The following is a 24277-nucleotide window of genomic DNA, read 5'->3' as shown; positions in this document are numbered from 1 at the left end:
TATAAATTTTTTCGATAAGGTGATAATGTTCGAATCACTGAAATAACTTTCAAGCAAAATATAATTTGTTTTATCTGTAGAGTCAAATTCACAATCGAACTCCGTATCTTGGTGTAACAAAAAAAAATTACAAAAAGGAAGGAAGGTAGATAGTACAATGAATGTAACAAAAGATACTTATTTAGATCATGTTTTAGTGACGCAAATTTAATTGATGAAAAATGCGATGAAAGTAAATTTTTAAAGTTCTAATGAAGAACAGATGATTGAAACTTTCTACGTTTTTACCAATTTTTGTAACTAACACAACTGCAGTTTCGTCCTATAAAGACATTTTCAAACTTATACATTAAACATTCAATGTATGAGTTTGGAAATGTCCTTATAGGACGAAACACTGTATGAGTTTGAAAATGTCCCTATAGGCCGACACTGCAGTAACGTTAGTTACTGCAATAACGTTAGTTACTGCAATAACGTTAGTTACTGATAACGTTAGTTACAGTAGTAACATTAGTTACTGTAATATAGGACGAAACTACAGTAACGTTAGTTACAAATAAAAATGGTGAAAAATATAGAAAGTTTCAATTATTTTTTCCTCATTATGATTTTCTACCACGTAGTAACGGCTACATCTATCAATTTATTTTAAAGTTCTGTTATGTAGAAACATTTTAAAGAGGGTGGTGGGACAGATTTTGGGGCGATAGCGAAGTGTTGCAAATGCTCACTCCTGATTGGCCCGCACTTTCGCTGGGTCGTATTGATTGGTCCACACTGTTACTAATTTGTTCTGATAGCTCCGCGTAGTAGACAGGTATGCTACAGAAACAGAGAATTGGGCCGTTCAAGTAAGTCCGGCCGTACACGGACCACATATTTGCAGTTGAGGCAACCACAACATTGTGGCTACGTTGACTGCACTTCGCAGTTGACCCAACCACATTTTTGTGGTCGACTTGCGGTCATATAAACCGCATTGGCAGTTGAGCCAACTGACATCTAGATTTTGTGGTGTCAGAGTTTAGTGCCAGTTTCAATATGGATTTCGAAGAAAAAGCACTACTACTTCTTATTTTGAGGAGAAGGAGAATATGTAGAAAGGCACGATCGTTTTGGGTACATCCATTTCTGGTTGCGCGACAACAGGAAAGAAATTTTTATATTTTGTTTGAAGGTAATTGACAATGTTTCGTGGTGCATTTCATCAGTTTGGACTTCCATTGTCTGATATGATATAAATTGATTTGAAATCCCTGAAAGAACTGTTAAGAAATCAAAAAGATTAGCAGAAAAAACAATGTTTTTGGGCAAAAAACTGAAATTACAATGAAATAACATACAAGCAACAACCGGTAAACTCCGGCAAGACGAAAAAAAATGTTTTGATTACTCAAGAATGTCCATCAGTTCTTTTGATGAATTAATTAGAATTTTGAAATCTAAAATTGAACACAGTGAGACCAATATGAGAAAAGGTACACGACGATGTACGCGGTTGGGTACGACTGCAAGTTTGTGGTTAGTGTACGGCGGATGACGCGATGACATCTCGGCGGAGATCAGCAGCAATTTGACTGCAGACGCCCGTTTCGACTTTTGTGAACGCCCGTGTACGTGTAGTACACTATTTCTTATGGGCGGCTTGGGTTCTGGAACGCGACTGCAATAGTGTTCCATGTGAGTGAAATTTTGCATCGTAACTCTTTCATATATATATATATATATATATATATATATATATATATATATATATATATATATATATATATATATATATATATATATATATATATATATATATATATATGACCACTCGGCGGAGATCAACAGCAAGTTGACTGCAGACGCCCGTTTTGACTTTCGTGTAGTACAGTATTTCTTATGGACGGTTTGAGTTCGCTGATTTTTAATTAAGGAAAATCATTAACATCGTGTTTATGTAGGACACTACATTGCACTGACGAAAGGCCAAATAGCCCAAAACCTCTCTGTAAGTGTGTCTGTCCCAATAATTAAAAATCTATTCTGGCAATTGTATAACCAAAAGCATATGCAGGAATTTCTTCTGCGACACTTGTACTGACACCTGTCGAATAAGAAAGGTTGGGATTTGTCTCTCTTCTATAGATACTTTCACGGGAAGTGTTCAAGGGACATGGCATATTTGATTCCACCAAGAGCGGTACAGTAGTGGTACAAATCAGAAATATGCGATGGACTGTGGCTGCTAATCATTTTGGGGTTCACTCAAACTTCATTGTTTAAGAACTATTTCATTTGGAGAACTGTGTTTATGTTGAATAAACTTCCTGAGAACGTTTTTCCAAATGGATTTAATCTCTTAGAGCGCCTCAAGGATTTTCCTGTAGTGTTTGTGTCTTAAAAACAAAGTAATCCAACACTCTTTATGGTATTAGCCAGGGGAGCTGTTCTCTCATAGGTGTCAGCACACAAACCTACTGTGTAGGTAAGTGAACGAATTGTTCCTTTAGATGATATCTGTTAAAAAAAAATATGTTTAAAATCTTTTTTTCAGTTAATCAGCTGCCGACCCCATACGAACGACAACTCTCAAAAGTTGAGAAACTTCTGCGAGCTAAGGACTAACGAGGTTTTACCTTTTAGCGTGTGATTCCTAACACGGTAATGGTAATATGAATAAATAAAATGGAAATTAACAATAAAGATTTTATTTTGTAAGTGAAATAAAGTAATCCTGAATGAAATAACAATGATATAAAAATAAAATAACTCATTTGTTCAATACTCTTTGTATAGTCTGTAAATAAGTTTCAGTAATAAACAGTATAATAAATTGATGGATGAAGCCATTACTACGTGGTAGGAAATCATCATAAAGAAAAGAGAAACGAAACTTTCTATGATTTTTACCACTTTTGTTAATGCAGTAACATAATAGTGGTAAAAAACATAGAAAGTTTAATTTCTCTTTTCTTCAAACAGTATAATGTTCATCATAGGTAAGTGTTCACCTAAATTAGAAGACTATGTCAATATTAAAAACGATTAAAAAAATGTATTCTCGAATATAAACCTGGAAAAATTAAAAATTTACTTTTGTTGATTTTCAGTTTGAAAAACTTTTGAATCGAAGTTTTTTCTTATTCAAGTGAATACTTACTCCATCACCATTTAATGGAAATTTCACATTTTTCAATAAAAAAAGCATTCCATTCTAGCCAATCAGTTAACTTCAAACTGTATCATAAGAAAAGGATCTAATTGAGTTTGAAGAGTTAGGGCACCAAAGACTATTATGCCACAGGGTGTTCATACAGCAAGGTTGAATAAATAATTCTTTGGGGAATTCTTGCAAAAATGGTACTGTATCATTTTGATTTTAAATCGTTGATATGGTACTTTTTATTACAAAAAACAGGTTATTTTACTTGGAATTTTAAAGAATACACTGACCCGTTCCTAGAAAATTAATGCACTATCCATGATAACAATTATACAATTTTCACACTGGACTGGAGGCCCATTGATGAAGCCACTTTATAGTGAGTCGCGTCTTCAATAAAATCCATGGTGTAAAAATTTTATAATTATTATCATGGATAAAAAATTCATTGTGATTTGCTTTCACCAAATAAAATATCAATACTTAATGAATATCATACATACAATGGTTGAGTGGCTATCTTCAAGCAAACAAGTAAAATTTCAATTAGCAATCCCATAATGTTACAGTTCACAACAAATATTCGTCCTTACAGGTTTGTTTTTGAATCTTGATCCTTCTGTTGCAAGGTTGATTAAATTATATAAAAGTTGATCATTTGGAGAGACAATAAAAATTTATTTTTATCAGATCTCCATTACCAATAGCCGTTTTTGAGATATTCACAAAAAACCAAAATTGACGGAGTTCATTTGTTGGCTTACCAACACCATCCTAAATGATATGAAAATAACAAAGGAACTTTTTGTGCTGAAATCATTAACAATGTAATCATTTCAGTTTATTGTATTCTTTGAAAATGTCCTTGAAGGACGAAACTGCAGTAACCTTAGTTACAAATACAAGTGGTATAAAAACATAGGAAGTTTCATTTCTCAAATTTCATGATGATCCCCTACCACGTAGTAACGACTACATCCATCAATTTATTGACAGATGTGTTAATAATTTTCATTAAGTAACCGGCCAGTCCATTCATAATTTAAAAACTATAATTCATAACACTATTATATTACCCCCATTTTACTCGTTCTACAGTTTTACATTTCAACGAATTCAAAAAACACACTTTAATGTGAAATTTCCAAAAGTTTGCAAAACCAAGATACACATTTCACTATATGATAGCATTCTTGGGCGTCATATTACTTAAGTATTGGTCAGTTCTATCATAATTTTACATTTGCTGGATTGAATCATTTCGTACAGTCTATCTCGTCTTGTCTTTGTAGATCTTTTGCTGGAAAAATCCTCACCTGTTTACTTTGTAGTAAATGTTCAAGAGGTAGCAAAAACGTATGTGAATTTTTGGAACTTCAACTAGCGTTTCCTAATATGACTAACAACCAGTCCGTGCAAAGTTCATTGTTAAATCATTCGAAAACATGTCAAACATGCGCTGAACTAACTGACTGTTATAAGAAAACAAGTATTGCTGAGGCACCAGTCAATTTAATAATAACACTGATGATCTTCAAACATGACTCAGCCTCTGACGGAAGCACCAAACTCTTACGAAGGTTCAAAATAGATGATCACTTCAATCTAGCAGACCATTATCATAATCTTCATGCAGTCATTGTTCACTGTGGTTCTGGCGTTAAATCCGGTCATTATTACGCCTTGGTCAAAGACGAAATGGACTGTGTTCCAGTCCTGTCATGAAGTGTTCTGGCGATGTGTTGACTTTTTTGGAGCCTCTGGAGACATCCTACATTGTGTTTTATGAAAGAGAGAACATTGACAGATCAAGATCTTCAGATGATGTGGTGCTGCAGGTTTTTCCAGGTTTTCCTGCAGCTGAAACGGTTGCGCCACTGGAATCAATAAAATCACCCCGGAGCGCCAATAGATTTTTGTTGTTTTTATAATTTCATGATTTGTATTACACAAAAAGTTGTTATAATAAAAGTTATCTTTGCATTAAGAAAAAATGCAAAATTGTGCAATGTAAATAATTCCACCTTGTCCAAGACTCACTCCAATAAGGGATGTGAGAACTCATTAGGATGGTTACATACTCATAAATCATTTTCATACCAAAGTATCATTTTCATTCATGAAATAAAAACAGGAAAAGCATCTCTGCATCAAAAGGAGAAAAAATTACTTTCAATTCAGCACCACAATTACTACAATAGAACATAATGAATTTTTTGTAATAACAATAACATGAAAAGTATCCCAGAACTATTTTTTTCAAAAGACTGAATGCTTACTACTAACCACCCAGGGACATTAAAATTTCAGGAAGTCGCAATATATTCAAGTCAAAAATTTGAAATCAAAATTAAATGTTGCTACATAAAAATATGATTTCTACAAAAAATGATCCCAAGAATTTCTCATTCAACCCCAAAGTTTGAACACCTTGGTCAATTACAATCAATACAAATGATAACCCTAGACAGGAATATAACCTTCATGATATGCAATGGAAAAAATATTTACCTCGAGTGTAATTTTATTCAAGTATGAAATAAATAACGCTGAATATATATACAAACTTAAATATATGTACTTGAAGAAATATTAAAACGTGCAGAAGAGTAGGGCAAATTTTTGACAACATTGTTTTGGCACCGTAACTCAATCCGAATAAAATCATACAGGTATATCAAGATTATGCTTTTTGATGAACCGTTTTCGAGCGTTGGCAATAAGTTGCTCTTTGCGCTCTTGAAACGATTTGCTTCTTTCGATTGCTGACTTAGGAAACGAAGAGGCAGCCTTTGTTGAGAAGGCTTTATGGCCGTGACTCAATACAGTCGGTGATGGCTGGGACGATTGATGAGCATTAGGAACAGAAGTTTGTTCAGGTGTGAAGTGAAGGCGACCCTCCAAAATATTGGTGATTGTACTGTCTACATTTCTTGTTACACCTGAAATTCCAATAATCAATTATCTTTTGAATTACATTCAAAACAAATTGGATTATGATGATTTAAAACCTATTATTTGATGTCTTATTAGAAATTTGTACTCATCATCCATTATCTTAGAAAAGTATGAGGTACAGAAAAAAAATTTTAAACGCCAAACAATATCTTCAAGCATATCTTTGCCAAAAAAGGTTTCAAAGTGAAAAAACATAACTGAATATAACCAATCTACATTCAATTCTGATTGTTTTTTATCCGTTCATCTGATGGGTTTAGTTGATACTCAGCAAAAATCCATAACATTTCCAAAAAACACTAGTGAAAATCTCAGAATTGAGTATTATTTATATTTTAGTCGGTTTTTAACACTTATTGAAATAATTGATTTATATTCGTTTGGCAATTGTTTATAGAAACTCAATATGGTAGAACTACATGCTTATGTTTATTTTCTACTACTTGGGAGCCGTCTGACTTACAAATTTCTTTGAAGTCTTCGGAAAACACTGCGGCCTCATAGGCTTGCCCATCTGTGTGGTCGCCAACATATGAAATCCACATAAACAAAATAGAAATAACTCATGACAAATTTCTAAGATATCTAGCTTATAAATCGAACTTAAAACACGCCGAGAGAAGTTTTCACTATAACAGAAATAGTGAAACTGAGTACTCGTACAGTTTATGCAGACATCAGATTTCTACACAAGATTTTGAACTATCATCTTGTCTTTAATTGGTCCATATGTTTCAACCCGAGTAATTTGAATAATGATTAAGATGTGGACACAACATATATACGTGTAGAGACCAACCTCAGGAAGTTAAAGACAAACATAAATAATTTACATCATAAATGATATATAATATGTGAAAATATCAAACTTTGAGGTTGACACATGACAAGTAATTAATTCGTACATGTATAGTACCAGCCAATGACAAAGCTCAAGTTCAATCAATATCAACGAATTGGATATCTTAAAATTTTTTGATGGTATGTTTGCAAGGGAATGCCGTACTAAGTTAGACTAACCCTTTCAAGACTGTGTACTCTTCAACATCTAGGCACACAGTGTCAAACCTCTCTTACCCCTCTAAGGAGACTTTATATAACCTTGACATTTTTTCTAAAACTCCTTCTATTTATAGTGATTAAACATTTATACATATTAAGATAAGACTTACATAAATCATTATAAATGACATGGTATGGAACGTGTGGCAAAACTTCTTTGACCTGATATGACATTCGCTGTATCTCTGGAATCACTGGCCTATTGGCATTACGTTGAGCTCTCTGTTGATCCTCAGCTAATTTCCTCTTTTCCCATTCTATCAAGTCGTTTGATGTATAGTCAGTCATTTCAATCTAAAAGTGAGGAAACATAATGAAAACAATGATAATAATGTATTTCCAATTAATATCGAGGCTGTAATCTAAATTACCATTGCAGCAAAGTTTCTCTCCGTGAAATTGAAATTTCGAATTTTAGTCTCCTAGCTGAATAAACATCTACATTATGTTTGAATAATACCAAAATTAGCTCTTGAAAATCCGTATATTTTTTAAACAATTAGGAACTATTAAAAAATTCCCAGTTCTCAATTGACGGCAATACATTTGGAAATAACCGCCCAATCACAAGTCTTCCCAACTTAGCCAAGTTTTACTAAAAATGTATTTTTACGCATTAGCATATTAGTCTCTGACATAATCACTGAAAATTAGCATAGATATAGAGAAAGACCTTTTATATTTCAAAAGAGAAAAAATCGTGTCCTGTGTTCTTTGGATACATTTGAATTATAAAAAACATCCTCAAATTTTCTAGTATTTATGAAAACAAGTGAAATTTGAGAAAGTCAGAGGTAATTCTGAATATGCTAGTTGAAACTCTAAAATCTTATAATGAAATGAGGTCTTCAGACACAAAAACTTACTTCAAATACTAAGATCTGACTTGAACAAATATTTATAATTTAGAATGTAACTATTTTACATCTACCGGTATATGATTTTATTTTTATTATTTTACATTTTGTCTATAATTTTTATGCCTCTCACCAACAAACAGAGGAAACTGTGAACATTCGTTCGAGATGAGTGTATCAACATAAAAAATATAAAAATCGCTAATTGAATGTATGCAACCCGCGAAATTTGAAAATTCACCTTAATTTTTGAATAGTCCACGTGTAAGTAAAAATGTAAAAAAATCCAAATAATCAACTTGAATAAATATTATTATAAAATTGGCCAACCAAAAACCGAACCAAGTTCTTCTAAATCTGTTTGGATGTCAACAATATTTTTAAGGATTAATGTGTGAGGTAGATCTTTCCACACACAAATGAATGACTTAGATTTCCACATAAAATGTAGCATTTCAAATACTTGACAATAAATGTAAATTTTGCCAGCCATTGAAAGAGAAGATAGTTTGGGTAAAAAATTAAAAACAAACACATGTAGTGTTGATGGAATACTAGTAAGTCTGATGAAAACATGCATAGTTTTCCACAATTGATGCTACCCATAATGAATAACTCTTTCGAACATGGAAATTTTCAAATCAATAGCTCTCATGACACCAATATATAAAGAGGGGGTTATGAATTACTAAAAAATCAATGAATTTCATGAAACAGTGTAATTCCTTAACTCAACCCAATATGGTTATATGAAAGTAAGATCAACTGAAACAGATATAATTCATTTCACTGGAAAAATTACCGAGTCATTTGAAAATAAAGAAATACTTTAGGGTTATTCTTAAAGTTCTCTAAAGCCTATGACTTGTAATATAATAACATAGGCTTTCATGGCTGGCGTCACAATTAAAGAGAAAAAAAAATCGGGTTAATAGGCTGTGATCTACTGGAATCTAGAGTACTAAACATTTCATCTGCTACTGCAGCAGACATAATCAGTGGTATGTGTGTTGACTGCGAGGTCAAAGATTATATCTTGAAGTCTCAGTAACAATCATACGTTACTGAGACTTCATCCATTATATTACTTATTATAATAAATGTCTTGTTTCATCTCTCATGCACTAACTTCACTGATATATTTATGGTGAATATTCTTGCAGTTCTTTCATTATTGTTATAAACACAAACGATTGATAAGGGACAAAATTACGTTATTTTTTTGTTTCATGAAGTAAAGAAATGACTAGAAGACATTGCTAATATGATAGAAAAGAAAGATAATTTTTGTACATACCACTTACTTTTGTAACTAATTGCAAACTTAACTAAATGGGATTTTTGTCACTAGAAAAGAAGTTGATGTTTACTAATATAATAGTACCAATAGAAACTATATTTTCATGTATGGTTGTAGAACAATATACTTTCTATACCCTATGAATGTATAATATTCTTATGGAAAAGTAAGTACCTAATAGTTACTATAATCATTCTTTATGCAAAACCTGATAGTTACCTTTAGGTTAGTAGCAATTTCCCTCCTTACAATTTCTGCAAAATCTGAATTAGATGTACTTTTCCTTTCTAATGATGGCAGAAACTTCAATTTGTAAATTGTGAGAGGACAAAACATGAAATAAAACAAATCACTAAAATATGAAGATCCAAGCGTTGTCACAGATATGTCCAAAAGTGACCTCTCAATAGTTATACAAATTGGCTGAATTTTGGAAGAAACTTCAAAAGCATAAGTCTTGAATTTGAGCAAAGCCTTTCCATTGGTTGCTCTCCCTTCAGGAGCAAAATACAAAGGTGTTTTTTTCTCAGCCATGAACTGACTTACACTATTTTTGAAGTTGTCCGAATTTGTTACATTACCAAAGCAGTAAGTGCTTAAACACATCACCTTTTCGAGGGAAGTTCTGGCACTGGGCTAAAATAAAAAAATACAAATATGTTAAATGTGTGCTAACAAACAGTATATTACTACGAGTCTAATTCAAAAGTTAGTAGTAAGAATAAAAGAGAATAATAAATCTCCAAACCCATCCCCTTCCATCCCCATGAACTCCTACTTAAAAAGTCAATTTGAATTTATTAAATCACTTTTCCACACCAGAAAAAAATACTGTCTTTTGACATGCATTTTGCTATTTAAGGTAGCATATTCAGGGATATGACTAGAATCCAATTTGAAGTTAAAATTTATGAGTACAATATAAAATATTCAACATTTATGACATTAAAAATAAAATAAATACAACAATAAAAATTAATTGGCGCTCCGGGGCGACTTCATTGATTCCAGTGGCGCATTTGCTTTTTCAGCTGCAGGAAAACCCGGAAAAACCTGCAGCACCACATCATCTGAAGATCTTGATCTAACAATGTCCTCTCTCTCATAAAACAAAATGTAGGGTGTCTCCAGAGGCTCCAATAAATTCAATGCATCGCCAGAACACTTCGTGACACAACTATCGTCAAACTTAATGTGAAATATGGATTGCCCACAGTTTATTGGTTGTGAATATAACTATTTGTATAGTGTAAAATTGAAACCGTAAAAACTTATCAATAAACAACATGTAGACAGTGTAATCTGTCAAATAATAGTAATACACCATCAACTGTAACCGACATGTGTATTCTTTCGTTGAGGCAACTGTACTTATGAAAATTGCAAAATGTGATCTAAATAGTTCTGCAGAGTTTTTTTATTAAAATAATGTGTTATAGGTTTACATGACAACATTTTTCATATTTTCAGAAAGTAGCTGTTTTGAGGGTTTTGTTTTTCAGTTTGTGTCTGAAAGTAACTCCTTTGCATGATCTACTACACATCTTTGTATTGAATCACTTTCTTGAAATTGATTGCTTCCTGGAGAAAAAGAAAGCCACAACCTTTACTTTCCAAACTGAAAATATTGTTTTAGAAGACAAGGTCATTTTTACAATTAAATAATTGAAATAGACTTGAGTAATGTCTAGAAAGTGCCTAGGTCCAGTTTGCATCCAAATTAAATGATCATGTATTTGGTGAAAGAGGATCTATGAAATTTAGTTTACAAATATTCCATTTTTGAACTCATCCCTTTCTACAAAAAGATGATTTGCAAATGTTGGGTTATTCTCATTCAAAAAACAACTTCTATACTAGTTAATTCTGTTGAAAAAAATTCTCCCTGTTTGACCAACATAAAGTTTTTACTTCTTTACAGTACTTCTTTAGAGTTATGAAATAGATATTACAAAAACTACGAAAATAAGCTATGAACTGGGTTTATCCAACTTCAGAAACGAGGGTAAGCACCGTAGGTTTTGGTTAACCCTCCAATAGTATTGCTTGCCTTTAAAAACAGAAAGACTTGAACATAGCATACAAATAAATGAAGTATTTACAACAATAAAAACTTAAATGTAGGATATATTAAGATTCACTAAGTTGACTTGTCGTTCTTGTCCCAAACTTTATATTGGTCAAGTGGGTGAAATTTCCCAAAAAAAATAAATGGCCATAATAGGTTTTTGAATTAGAAGCCCAATTCAACATATGTTAACCATCCTTCATATGCAAACCAACCTTTGATAGAGGAGTGATGATTCAATCATGACTATGCTATATTACATTTGGAAGAGAAAGTAGATGAAAAATACATTACACCTAAATTTTGAAAAATCAGATTACAAAACATCGCCCATGTCATGTTTTCAGTCCACTTATACAATATCATACTTACTGAAACTGATCCAGTTGCACTACATACGGCTAATTGATCAAATATGGAAAGACTGTTGCTAATATATACATCAACATTATCCTTCTTCCTGGGGTTTTCTATAGAAACAGATATACCCAAGGATAAGCAAGCGATTTTGTTGATGATTTTTTGAGATGCTGGTGTATCTGGTAAAACCTGCCCTAATATGAATAATCCTAGAAGTAGAATGGCTCTTAAGATAAAAATAAATAATCCAACAGGACTGTATAAGAGGAATAATATCAAGCTGGCATCACTTTCCGGCAATCTAAAATAATCAAATGTAAGTAGTCGGAGTGAATTTTTCAAAACTCAGCTCACCTGTTAATCCTCAAAAGGTGTTTTATTTCGATATTTGCCATGATTACCGCAGAAATAACATTACTGAATTGACGGTTATGTTAACAGTTCCTCGTTCTTCAGTAGAAAGTGTATCAGTGAAAGTAAATTTATTAATATAAACTCGAAGAATAATAAATGATCACTACTTCTAAATTATCGTTCTACAAAAATAACAAAAAGCTGAGACCAACAAACGTCAAAAACGTCACAATTCTTCATGACGAGATGGAGATATCCGCCTTCCCTTTTCCCTATGCTCTATGACCCTGAAAAATAGAGAGGAGAGTTCTTAATTATCCATCCTTGTTTGCAGGACAGCGAAAAGATTATTCAAGTTGGATTATATATACAAAGAGATGCAAAGATTGGAGTGAGTAAAATCACCGGATAGAAGTATACGGTGGTAAAATTATTTGGTGTTTACAACGAATACGCGTGAGTCAGAAAAAATTATACTTTAGAAGGTTTTTTCTGGTTTAACGAAATTCAGGTTCTAGGACGTCAGGATCATGCGCAGTTGATATAGAGCGTTCTGGTTTATTGAGGATAATTTCGGACTGATGAATCCTCTGTTCTGGTTTCGACCGCGAAATAATTCTAAACTGTTTTGAACCGTCCCGAATCGTTCTTGCTCTCGAGGCTGAACTGTTGAGAACTGTTCCCGTTGCTCATGCGCATTCATGTGGAAATTTATTTGGGATTGAGAGTAGATAACATTTGAACTGACTATAAGGATACGCTACATAACAAAATGGACATGATCAATAGTATTTTCTCGTCTTCATCTCTTCATATATACGAGTGGCACAGTGGTCTTCTCAAAAGCGTTCTGGTTTAAACAAAAGTCCGAGACTATTTCGGACTGTTTGAGATTTTTTGTTTGTACGCATCGCGTCTTGCGCAGTTTCCAAACAGTTTCGGATGTTAGAACCAAAACAAACCTAGAATATATTCCATATTCAACTTGACAAAATATAATGCATTTGGTTGTACAGTTGGCAACTCAATGACATGTCAGAAATTGAATTCTAGTGTCATTTTGCGAAAATTGAATTTATCATAACCACAGAACTATATTATAGTTCTGTGATCATAACTCACTACTTGATGGAGTGTTACAAAGAATGAATTATGACAATTTTACATTAAATTTTACACTTTCCAATAACTTCAACAGCAATTGTAGCCAGCATTATAACATGAAATATTTGATTTAATTCCACTTCATACAAGGAAAAACAAGGAAGTTATAGGGGCAAACAGTTTCAGATGTTTTATGTTTGGTTACACTGATATTTGACATAAAATATAAAATAGACAAGTCATTACTGTAATTGTGATTGAAAACCTTTAAATTTCAACACATGTAAACCTGTAGAATGTTAATTCAATATTTTAAATATTACGGTAGCCGGTCGGTTCGACGTGAGTGCTTAGTTCACTTATTCAAATCGACCACCGTGTTGGTCGCTGGTTCAACCCCCCGGCTGAACGATCGATTTTCACTTGCTATCGTCCAACCCGTGTTAGGAATCACACGTAAAAAGGTAAGACCTTGTTAGTCCTTAGCTCGCACAAGTTTTGACTTCTGAGAGTTGTCGTTCGTATGGGTGCGACAGCTGGTTAACGGAAAAACAGATTTTAAACAGATTTTTTACACAATACGTATCACTGCCAACTGGCAATGCGTATATTGTCTTTAGTTTCAGTACTCATTGTCAGATAATCAACAATATTAACTCCATGTGCAATAGATTTATAGATGTGATATGGACAAAACACTAAACTTATGTCATTAAACGCAGTAAAATTTCAAGTTTTTAAATTACATTCACCATGATAACACATTATATGTCGAACATCAAAGTTGTCAATCATAAGAAATGCTGAAAAATCGATAACCATTTTTACGTGAATACTTCACAATTGAGAACAGCAATCCACCACTGAATGCCACATTGTAAATTATGAGACATTAGATGACGATATTCAGTTATGATATGATCCCCGTATATTTATAAATAATGTTCATCTTGTGATGATTTACCGTTTAAATTTTTGTATGACTGTCAAAAAATCAGTGATACATTCGAGTGGGAGATAGAGAGGTGGGTAAGTAATAAGAATTCCAATAGAAAATGAATAATGAACAATCCACAGGTGCGTCATATGAAATGAAAACTCATGATCTGATATTTGCTGAAATACAGATGTGGAAAAATTCGGTGCCAACGAATCCCAATGCATCATTGATGGGGTCCGCGATAGCTGTCTACCAGTTTGAAATAAGAGATTTGTTCGCTACGGAATATCAACTTTATCACTTTTTCCCTTACTGCACTATTTAACTCCAGCAACTGATATGTTGGGTATTAGGTAGAAGTCAGTCCATACTTCCTTGCGAAATCTAAAATGTTCACATACACAATGGATGGAAAAACAAATTTTAATGAGGTATTTTGGTACTCACTTATCCAAGATTCAATAAATCTATTTATTATTGTATTTGAAAATAGGCCACTTCTGTCACAGACAAGCATTTGTGGAATTATCAAAAAGTTCCAGATATTAGATGTGTTCAGAACTTCCGGAAGTGTCAAAATTCTGATTGATGAAGACCGTCAAAATAAAGAAATAACAGTATGTGTCGCTGTTGAAGCCGATAAATTGAAGACAAAACTGTTCGGAAATGGGTCGATGCGCCTGAATGGAAGCAAAAGCCAAAAACATAGAAAGAGAAAGAACTGTTTCGAAAGTTTTGAAAAGATTACCATCGTTATGAAAGTACAAAAAGCGAATGGAATTTTGAGAAACTATGATAAAAAAACAAAATGAAATTAGATTATTCATAGATGAGTTACCTTCCATTTTATTCACGTAGGAAACACCATCCATCCATTATTCGATATTGGTGGTTTATTTGAACCTTGCATTAGGCTCGTAGTTACTTTTTTCTTCAGCATATATTTCATTTTCAAAGTGCTTATGGACTATACAGCGTGACAAAAATAAAACTAACTAATAAAACTAACAACAATAAAATTGAAAGAAACTTCAGCATGCAATAAGAGATGTGTTCGATTTCAAAAATCTGGAGCTGAGCGGGCAAATGCGGATTTGATACCACGTGATCACAGAATCAACGGAACGAAATCCGTTTTTTTTATGTTATTTGTCATCGTAAAACCGCTTAATATATGATTCATGAAGTTTTTTTCATAACAATATTCTCTTTTAAATTCGAATTTGTAAATTGGATTGATATTTCATCTCACTTCTACGATAGCCCGCTCTACTGCCAGTAGTGCAAACACAGCAGTGATTTACATGGTATGGGACACATACAGCAAATATGTAAGCTGTGAAAATCCAGCCTTACTGATAATTATAACCCAGAAAAAAAAGTAAAATAATTATAGTTAGAACAATAGATGATTTTTCTGAAGAATTTAGTAACTAAAAAATACTATCTAACCGAAATATAACCACGGTAATCACGGAAATAGAAATTAACATTTCTTTCTTGTCAAGAGCCAATTGTCTTTTCACAATGTTACCAATTTCAAACCAAAAATATCTTTGTTTTCAATTCCTACATTTCTATTCCTTTGTCATTGATAGTGCTAACAATAACAATGATAAACCAGAATTTGGTGCGAAGGCTACAGTTAACTTTTGATAAACATTGATTATCAATGGCAAACTGTTTATATGTTACGTAAATTTCAAGTACTAAAATGGAAAGTGTTTCTCCGGAGTATGACAATACAGAAAATTACGAGGAAGAAACTTGCAATATGGACAATCATAGACAATGTAGAAATTCCTTGAAGCCTTTATTGACCGAGGAAAAGATGCGAAGAAAGCTCCAGTTTTTTTTTATGAATCCCATAGAAAAATGGGAAGCAAAAAAAAGGTTTCCTTATAAATTTGTAGTCCAACTAATCAAAATAGTGTTGGTTACCGTACAGCTCTGCTTGTTCGCCTATCACCAGTACAAACACGTGAATTACACTGGGGACAACAGAATTGCCTTCTCACATCTATTTCTCAGAGGATGGGATGCAACGAGGGAAATAAATGTTTATCCCCCCGCAGCTGGCCCTTTGGCTGTCTACAAGGAAGAAGATTTTTATTTGACCATTGACTATGCTTACACAGGATATGCTCAATTGGATAAGGCTATCGGTCCTTATTCTTATGCTAACGAAGACAACACTATGTCCGACATGATTATATGCCTTCATCAGTACAAAGAAGGAATAATTTTTGGCTTCAATGAATCCTATATTTTCAACAGTGAGATAGTTGAGACCTGTTTAAACGTGTCTGAAACTGAAGGACATTTACTGAATTCCAGAGAATTCTTGACAAAACATAATTTGGATATAAATTTTTCAGCTTTAGTGAAAGCTCAACTGATGTTTCCCATTAAAACCGTTAATTTCAAAGCAGCTGGCAGAATTTCACCTCCGAGCTGCTTCAGGTTTGACATTTCTATTGTTTTTGATAACGAAGACCATGATGGGCAAATGCTAGTGTCTCTGGATGCTGATTCCACTCGATTGAAGTGCAAAGGTGATGTGCAGTTCATTACTGATGATGAAATAGAAACTGTCCTCAGGAGTCTGCTGAACTACTTAGTGATAATAATTTGTATCATTTCATTTGTGTTATGTAGTAGAGCAGTCTGGCGTGCTCAGCAGCTGAAAAACATAACAGATAAATTTTTTCGGACCCACTTTGGTGAGTCATTGAGCGACCATGACAAAATGAAATTTTTGAATATGTGGTACATTATGATAATTATAAACGATCTGCTGATAATAATTGGGTCTTCAGTGAAAGAACAGATTGAGAAAGAAGAGTTTGTTACAGATCAATGGAATGTGTGCAGCATGTTTCTTGGTATAGGTAATATGTTGATATGGTTTGGAGTATTGAGATATTTGGGCTTTTTTAAAACCTACAATGTTGTTATATTAACTCTTCAGAAGGCAGCGCCACAAGTAGCACGATTTTTACTTTGTGCCTTGTTGATTTACGCTGGTTTCACTTTTTGTGGCTGGCTTATCTTAGGACCATACCATTTGAAATTCAGGTCTTTGTCTACCACTTCAGAATGCCTATTTTCCCTCATAAATGGGGATGACATGTTTGCCACATTTGCAATCATGTCCAATAAATCCGTCATTTTGTGGTGGTTCTCCAGAATATACTTGTATACATTCATAAGTTTATACATTTATATAATTTTGAGTCTTTTCATCTCTGTTATAATGGATGCTTATGATACCATTAAGCTCTACTATAAGGAAGGTTTTCCGAAAAGTCGCTTGGAATGTTTCATTGGTGACACAAATATTGAAGAGGTTTCAAGTGGTATATTCCGAAGCAACTCTGATGATAGTTTAGGTGGCTTAATGAAAGATTTGTGTTGCTGCACAAAAATGCCTAGATCCTACTCCTCTTTATCCACTACCTCCATCCTTCAGGCCAACTCTGGATCCAGCATTTTAGTCTGATTGAAAATTCAGTTTGGACAACTTTTCAGTTGGGTGATCACGAATTTGTTTATAATTCTGTACAAAGCCTTCCATTGGTACTACTAGTAGTATAATTGAATTTCATGAAAAATTAGTTTGGAGATTCCCTGTAGGTATATCAAATACCTATTAAATTTCACACAGGATAAAAATATATTCCTAGTCAATTGTATATATTAAATATATTAAGGACATCAATCAATTCAATGATGAAAAACAACATCATATCAGGAATATACATTTTTTTCTAGAACTATTTGAGTTTTTCCCATTGCCTAATTCATTCTTGTTAGTAAACACAGAATTAACAAAAAATCATTGATATTAGTTTTTCAACAATGTAGTGTTACCAAGTAAACTTTAACTTGAAACAGTTGTTATTAGGTGTATTCGCTCATTACATATCAGTACGGCTGATTAGTTCGCTTCGCTCGCAAGTGCTCCATAAGGCACTGCATCTGCTGTGTTTGGTATTTACAGGAGCAAGGAGAAATATGTAATCGGTTAGCTCTAAGATCAACTTTAGATCAGAGAGATTTTTCAGTTATCCTGTCCTTATCCACCTGTGAATTCATTGAAAAATTTCAATTGAAATGTGATTTTGATCACATATATGTATTGAATATGAATTGAGTTTGTTGGTATAGCTTGAAAATTAATATTTCCTATATTTGTAATCGTAATTCGGTCCTAAATGAGAATTAGCAATTGTATGTTTTATATGGAGATGTTTCATTATTTATTTCAATAATAGGATGCTGTCAGTTATGTTACTCTTGAGATTTATATTTTTAAATGATCTGATTTACTCTTTATATATTTTTTATTGGTAACAAAGAATGAACTGTATCGAATTACCGAAACATTTAAAACAATGTGACATAGTTTTAGTTCAAATATGAGCATATGAGCATTTATTTCCACTAGTAGGATTTGCATCACAAAATATCTGACTGTAAAGCGTTATTTAAGCGTTTTAGTTAAATTTTTTCATCTTCAGAGCATGTAACTCTAGTCAATTTTAACATTTATTGCAAAACAAGTTTTGCTGTGTTTTCAGGGTTATATTATTTGTTGATGTAATTTTAAGTTATAACTATGGATTGTAGAATTTAAAATGTAGATTTATGGCACTGTTTTCAAAAATACATATTTCCACAATATGATTTATTACAAGGTTCCCACTTCTTTGTTTGTAATCATGTAATTAACAGATTCTTAAAGTGAACATAGCAATAATGGTTTTTCAGGTAACCACTGTTGAAATTTCAGATATCAGTTACTTTCGGACCATACTCTTAATTTATTTTGAGCCACGTTTTGGCTTTCCACTTTCATTGTATTTTAATGTTATTGACTGTTATCCTTTCAAGTTTCTCAATATTTCACCAAAACAAGTATTTGACAATTTCAAAAGTACAAAGATTTGCATTCCATCAACCACATATTTTTTATTTACTTTAATAGACATAAAGTGGGTTCTTGTTTATTTAAAACAATTTAGGAATCTCTTTTCAAAGTTATAATATTCTACTATAATTTGCAGTGAGTCAGTATTGATATTTTTTGGTGATAGTCAAACAATTGATAATTTTATCAAAATCTCAACTCATTTTCATAAGCAGTCTATATTAAAAGGGGCCACCCAGTTTTCTAATCTGAAATAATTTCTTCCCGAGATAAACATACTTTTGTTGAAATGCTAATCAATTATGAAATCCTCAGTTATTCTCTAATTATACTGAATAATATAAAAAAACAGATTAGAAAACTATTCGATTGATGATTAACACTGTGAGATTTTCACTAAATAATTTACAAAACTGTGACACGTTTCACTATACAATAGTTTCTTCAGACTTGTTCAATTCTAATTGCCATCAAGTATTGGTAAAAAGAGCTATAAGTTACAGATTTCATGAAATTTGCAGTTCACATAAGCTCCAATATCACTTATTGAGCATTTATTAAAAAACTTATTTTCATTTTCGTTATATTTAGTTAACAAAATATGCAGAACTTGAAAAATATTTCTCAATGAAATATAAACTGTCATAATATATAAGAGAACGTATTTTTACAAATGTGACTAGAAGACTTACGTAAAGACTGTCAATTATTTTTATTTCAACCTGATTGATTTTGGTCAAGTATAAATTTTTACAGTACCAATGGGAATAGTGGTATTAATGGGATCATAAACTGTGGTTTACCACTGGGAAGTGGTGAAACTGTTTGAAGCAAAAGGTTTTCAATTATAGAACGTTCTTCACCCAAAGGTTTAAATTTTACAAATATGTTGTGATTGTGAACAGAAACCCAAATTTATATTTTGTCAGTCATATATTTGTACACAAACACTACCAAACATTCTAAGTATAAATACGAATATATAATATATGTGTGTATATATATACCTGTGTATAGAAATCAACAACGAAGAGACTAAGGCTATGGCTACATTTGCGTTTTGTTGTTTAGACAAGATCGCAGATATGGGCAGAGCCTAAGTCTATCAATAACCTATGTGTACTGTAAAATATTGTAATATACCCCCCTCGAAGTGCTGAAAAACTGTAATGAAGAAATGAACATTAGGAACAATTAACAAGACAATGCACAAAGTATCAAAAATATAGAGAAAAGAAATCAACAGTGATCAGATAGAGTAGGTGTAGGAACTGAATCTAAATAATAATCTTCATTGTTTCTATTTCAATTCACAGTGTGATCAAATACAATAATATCTACATCCAGAACCTAATATTCATAGCAAATATATATTGATGAGAGAGTATAAACTTTCACGACCGCTGAGAACTCTGGCAATGCTTTTTTTTTTTCGGTTTGCTGACCGTGGTCTGCACATTTTGTACCTAATGTTTCGCCTACGACTGCGGTGCTTTGATGGCAAACAGAACATTTTGTCCGTTGTCTCATTGCCTTTGATAATGTCTACTGCAGTCGTAGACGAAACGTCATGGTTACAATCCTGAATACCACGGCCAGCAAGTCCATAAAATACTTTGACCCACATATATTCACTTCGAATAAAGTAGTCCATCACCATCAATAACTCTGATAGTGATTTTTGTGTTTTGACAACATGGTTTTGAGATAATAGGCTAATGTTAGTTCCAAGCAGAATGAAAAAAATGAAACTACTTTTCAAAGCTCTTGAAAAATCATAGATTTTACAGTATATTTTTCAAGAACAACCATGCAAAAGCCTGATCTAGGCAACTAGATGATTAAAGAAAACCAGTAGTATAAGTTTCAATAGGTTGGAAAGAGATGAATCTGTGATAAGATATATTTGTGTCACTATTGGATGAATTATATTTTTTATTGAAATCTACAACTGAACTTAAATGTATATGATAAAACTGGAATCTGCAAAAGTTGTTTCAAATATGTGAATATCTCAAGTTCTATTCCGATATTCGTTTTTTTACCAGTACAGTAGTTTGATATTTTCAATAAGTAGATCAGTTTATGTTCAAGTATAAGACACATTTAACATTTCACTCATTTACTTGCATTTAGTTGAAAGTTTCAGCACTTTGAAAATGGAACAAAATGTGTAAATAAAAATTGTTTGAAATATATTTGATGTTTAATAACAGTATTTTATTCTTCACTTTTTCTTGTTACTATTAGCTTAGACAGACAGAATCAAATTATAATAGGCAATACATTTTTTCACTTTGAAAAACACTCTATTTTCTCTTCTGAGATCTATAAGTGGTGTAATATGCGTTTTCAAAAACATTTTTTATCAATGTTTTCGCCACTGAATAAAAATGAATTTCATGTCGCCAAATAGTAAATATCTGCTAAGGGATTAAATATCAAATTTTGATTTTCTTATTAGTAAGTGGGTTATGCTTGAAGACTGGCAGTAAACAATCTAAAGCAACTGAACTTCATACGTTCAAGCCAGTCTCTATATACCTACACAGTAGGTTTAATGGACTGACACCTATCAGAAAACAACTACTCCCTTGGCTAATATATGCAATTGGCAATACAACTGAAAGAGTCGGCCTTCAATTATGGAACAGGCACACTTGAAGACCGGTTGCGGGCTTATTAGCCACTCATCAGTGCAAGATAGTGACCATCATCGACATAAAGTCAATGATATTCCACAATTGAAAATCGTGACGAGTCATCCTGATTTCGTCCAGGTTTGGAGACCAGCTCCCCTACCCTTTTGGCTGTTTATTGGCCTTGAGAGGGGCCAATGGGTACACAACTGATAGATGACGGCATGAAGTCCTTAGACATCAGTGCCGCCCTTCACGGGATACCCCTACCTGGCTGGGGTGGGATGGATGAAAAAGTTATTCATCCTTTAACGGGGGACATGAGGGTCTCATTCGACAGAGTGTCGGGGCCTTCTATATCGGGAGGGGTCGTCTACAGCATAATCTGTGGCTTCCCTAACTAACGGGTTTTCATGAGTTTCCGTTTTTTCGAAAACTCTCTCATTCCTCGACTGAATGAACTGCCGAATGGAAGGCAGCTGTAAATCTCTGCGGATGGCTTCATTCCGCACGAACCAAGGAGCATTCACAATCATCCTAATTAACTTATTTTGCAACCTTTCCAAAATGGAAATGTTGGACGGAGCCGCTTGTCCCCAGACGCCTGAAGCGTACATGATGACAGGCTTGAACAGCGTCTTGTAGATCGCAATTTTGTTCTTTAAACTCATTTTTGACTTTCTATTGATCAGAGGGTACAGACTGGCTATCCGACCTTCGATTTGACGTACATAATGTGCGGGTTCCAAGTGAGCCTACGGTCTATTAAAAGGCCGAGGTACTTTACCCGCGCTTGCCAGTCAATCTCCCTTCCAGAGATTCTCACTTTTCTGGCCAGAGAAGATAGTAATCTTGCCATGGTTGTCGCCTGAGTCTTTTCCGGGTTTACTCGGATCTTAAAATCGAGGTACCAGCGCTCGAGGTCGTCCAATGCTCGTTGCATGTAGACGACGCCGAGCTCTCGTCCCATGGAAGATGAGAGTAGAGCCGTGTCATCGGCGTACAGGGATATCTTCACTCTTTCGGACCTAGGCAGGTCGCTGGTATAGAGCGAATACAGCGTCGGAGAGAGCACGGCCCCCTGTGGCACTCCAGCGAGGATCTCTCTGTTGTTAGACAGAGAGCCCTCTGTCGACAACAGACAGACAGACAACAGACCTGAAAAGTTCTGCCTTTCAGGAAAGACCCGATCCACCGGATCAGGCCCCGAGGTAGGTCGAACGCGTTTAGCTTGTGTAGAAGGCCTTCGTGCCATACTCGGTCGAAGGCCTTTGAGATGTCTAAAAGCACAATATGTTCCTTTTTATTGGTATTGAGCTCGCTGATGGTATTCTCGACCAACCTTAGAGCCTATAGTTCAGTGGAGTGATCTCTCCTGAAGCCGAATTGTTCGTTAGGCAGAACAATTGAAAATCGGAATTCTTTAAGAGTATTTCATTCTTCTTCTGAAGTTGGAGCGAACATCACAAAATGTCACTCCATCTAGTGGACGAGGTACTAACCAACTGCATATCCGTAATTTGCCCGATTCCTCTGAATAAGGAAGAAAAACTTTCTTATTAGTCAGTGGGCTATGCTTGAAGACTGGCAGTAAACAATCTAAAGCAACTGAACTTCATACTCATAGCCCACTGACTAATAAGAAAGTTTTTCTTCCTCATTCAGAGAAATCGGGCAAATTACGGATATGCAGTTGGTTAGTACCTCGTCCACTAGATGGAGTGACATTTTGTGATGTTCACTCCAACTTCGGAAGCGGAATGAAATACTCTGAAAGAATTCCGATTTGAAATCAGTCGAAATTTTCAATTGTGGAATATCATTGACTTTATGTCGATGATGGTCACTATCTTGCACTGATGAGTGGCTAATAAGCCCGAAACCGGTCTGCAAGTGTGCATGTTCCATAATTGAAGGTCAACTCTTTCATTTGTATTGCCAATTGCATATGCAGGAAATTTTCTGTGAATATTTCTGCACTGACGCCTGTCGGATATAATTCAACGCTCTTCGTGATATTAGCCAGGGGAGTAGTTGTTTTCTGATAGGTGTCAGTCCATTAAACCCACTGTGTAGGTATATAGAGACTGGCTTGAACGTATGAAGTTCAGTTGCTTTAGATAATTTTGATTTCTCTGTGTTGAAATTGAATAAAACGCAATAAGTAATGTTTGAGAAAGAACTGAAGGACATGGAACTGCTTTCTGAGCCACTCACTGTATGAGTTGTAGTTTCATAAAAAATGAGTGATTTACCTGTCCTTGCGTTTAGAGTAATGCTTTATCTACCTCTGTATATAAAGTGCAACTTTATTTCAACATGTGCCATAGGAAAAATATACATTTTGATTATCGCCTACGGTATATAAGGTAAGTCAAATTATTGGTGCATGTGATGCTATAGAACATAAATTACTGTAACTCAGATTCAAAAGTCGCATATGTAATTCAAATATTAGAAATCCAGGAACGATTTGAATAAAAACATCACATGGACCAAAATAATGTTTCAATTTACAGGACACTTCATTAAAACACACCGGGAACAAGTG

At 33.7% G+C, this 24277-nt stretch overlaps 2 protein-coding genes across 2 annotated transcripts; one reads left to right on the top strand and one right to left on the bottom strand.

Annotated features, from left to right (window-relative positions):
• Positions 1-2680: 2680 nt before the first annotated feature.
• On the bottom strand, positions 2681-12360 carry LOC111503491 (lipid droplet-regulating VLDL assembly factor AUP1). The gene is made up of 5 exons (XM_023157796.2): positions 12111-12360; positions 11769-12057; positions 9548-9964; positions 7282-7465; positions 2681-6093 (listed from the first exon to the last, which is right to left on the bottom strand). The coding sequence occupies exons 1-5, from the start codon at positions 12149-12151 to the stop codon at positions 5816-5818; spliced, it is 1209 nt and encodes a 402-aa protein (XP_023013564.2). The 5' UTR covers positions 12152-12360; the 3' UTR covers positions 2681-5815.
• Positions 12361-15701: 3341 nt separating this feature from the next.
• LOC111503487 (mucolipin-3) lies at positions 15702-21300 on the top strand. Its single transcript, XM_023157791.2, has one exon. The coding sequence runs from the start codon at positions 15869-15871 to the stop codon at positions 17654-17656; it is 1788 nt and encodes a 595-aa protein (XP_023013559.1). The 5' UTR covers positions 15702-15868; the 3' UTR covers positions 17657-21300.
• Positions 21301-24277: the final 2977 nt, after the last annotated feature.

This window comes from Leptinotarsa decemlineata, unplaced genomic scaffold, assembly GCF_025532065.1.
Source record: "Leptinotarsa decemlineata unplaced genomic scaffold, Ldec_3_MD MMD2_tig00000133_RagTag_RagTag, whole genome shotgun sequence".
Classification (NCBI taxonomy): Eukaryota; Metazoa; Arthropoda; class Insecta; order Coleoptera; family Chrysomelidae; genus Leptinotarsa; species Leptinotarsa decemlineata.
The sequence above is the reverse complement of the archived record's forward strand: the minus strand, read 5'-3'. Positions and strand labels throughout refer to the sequence as shown.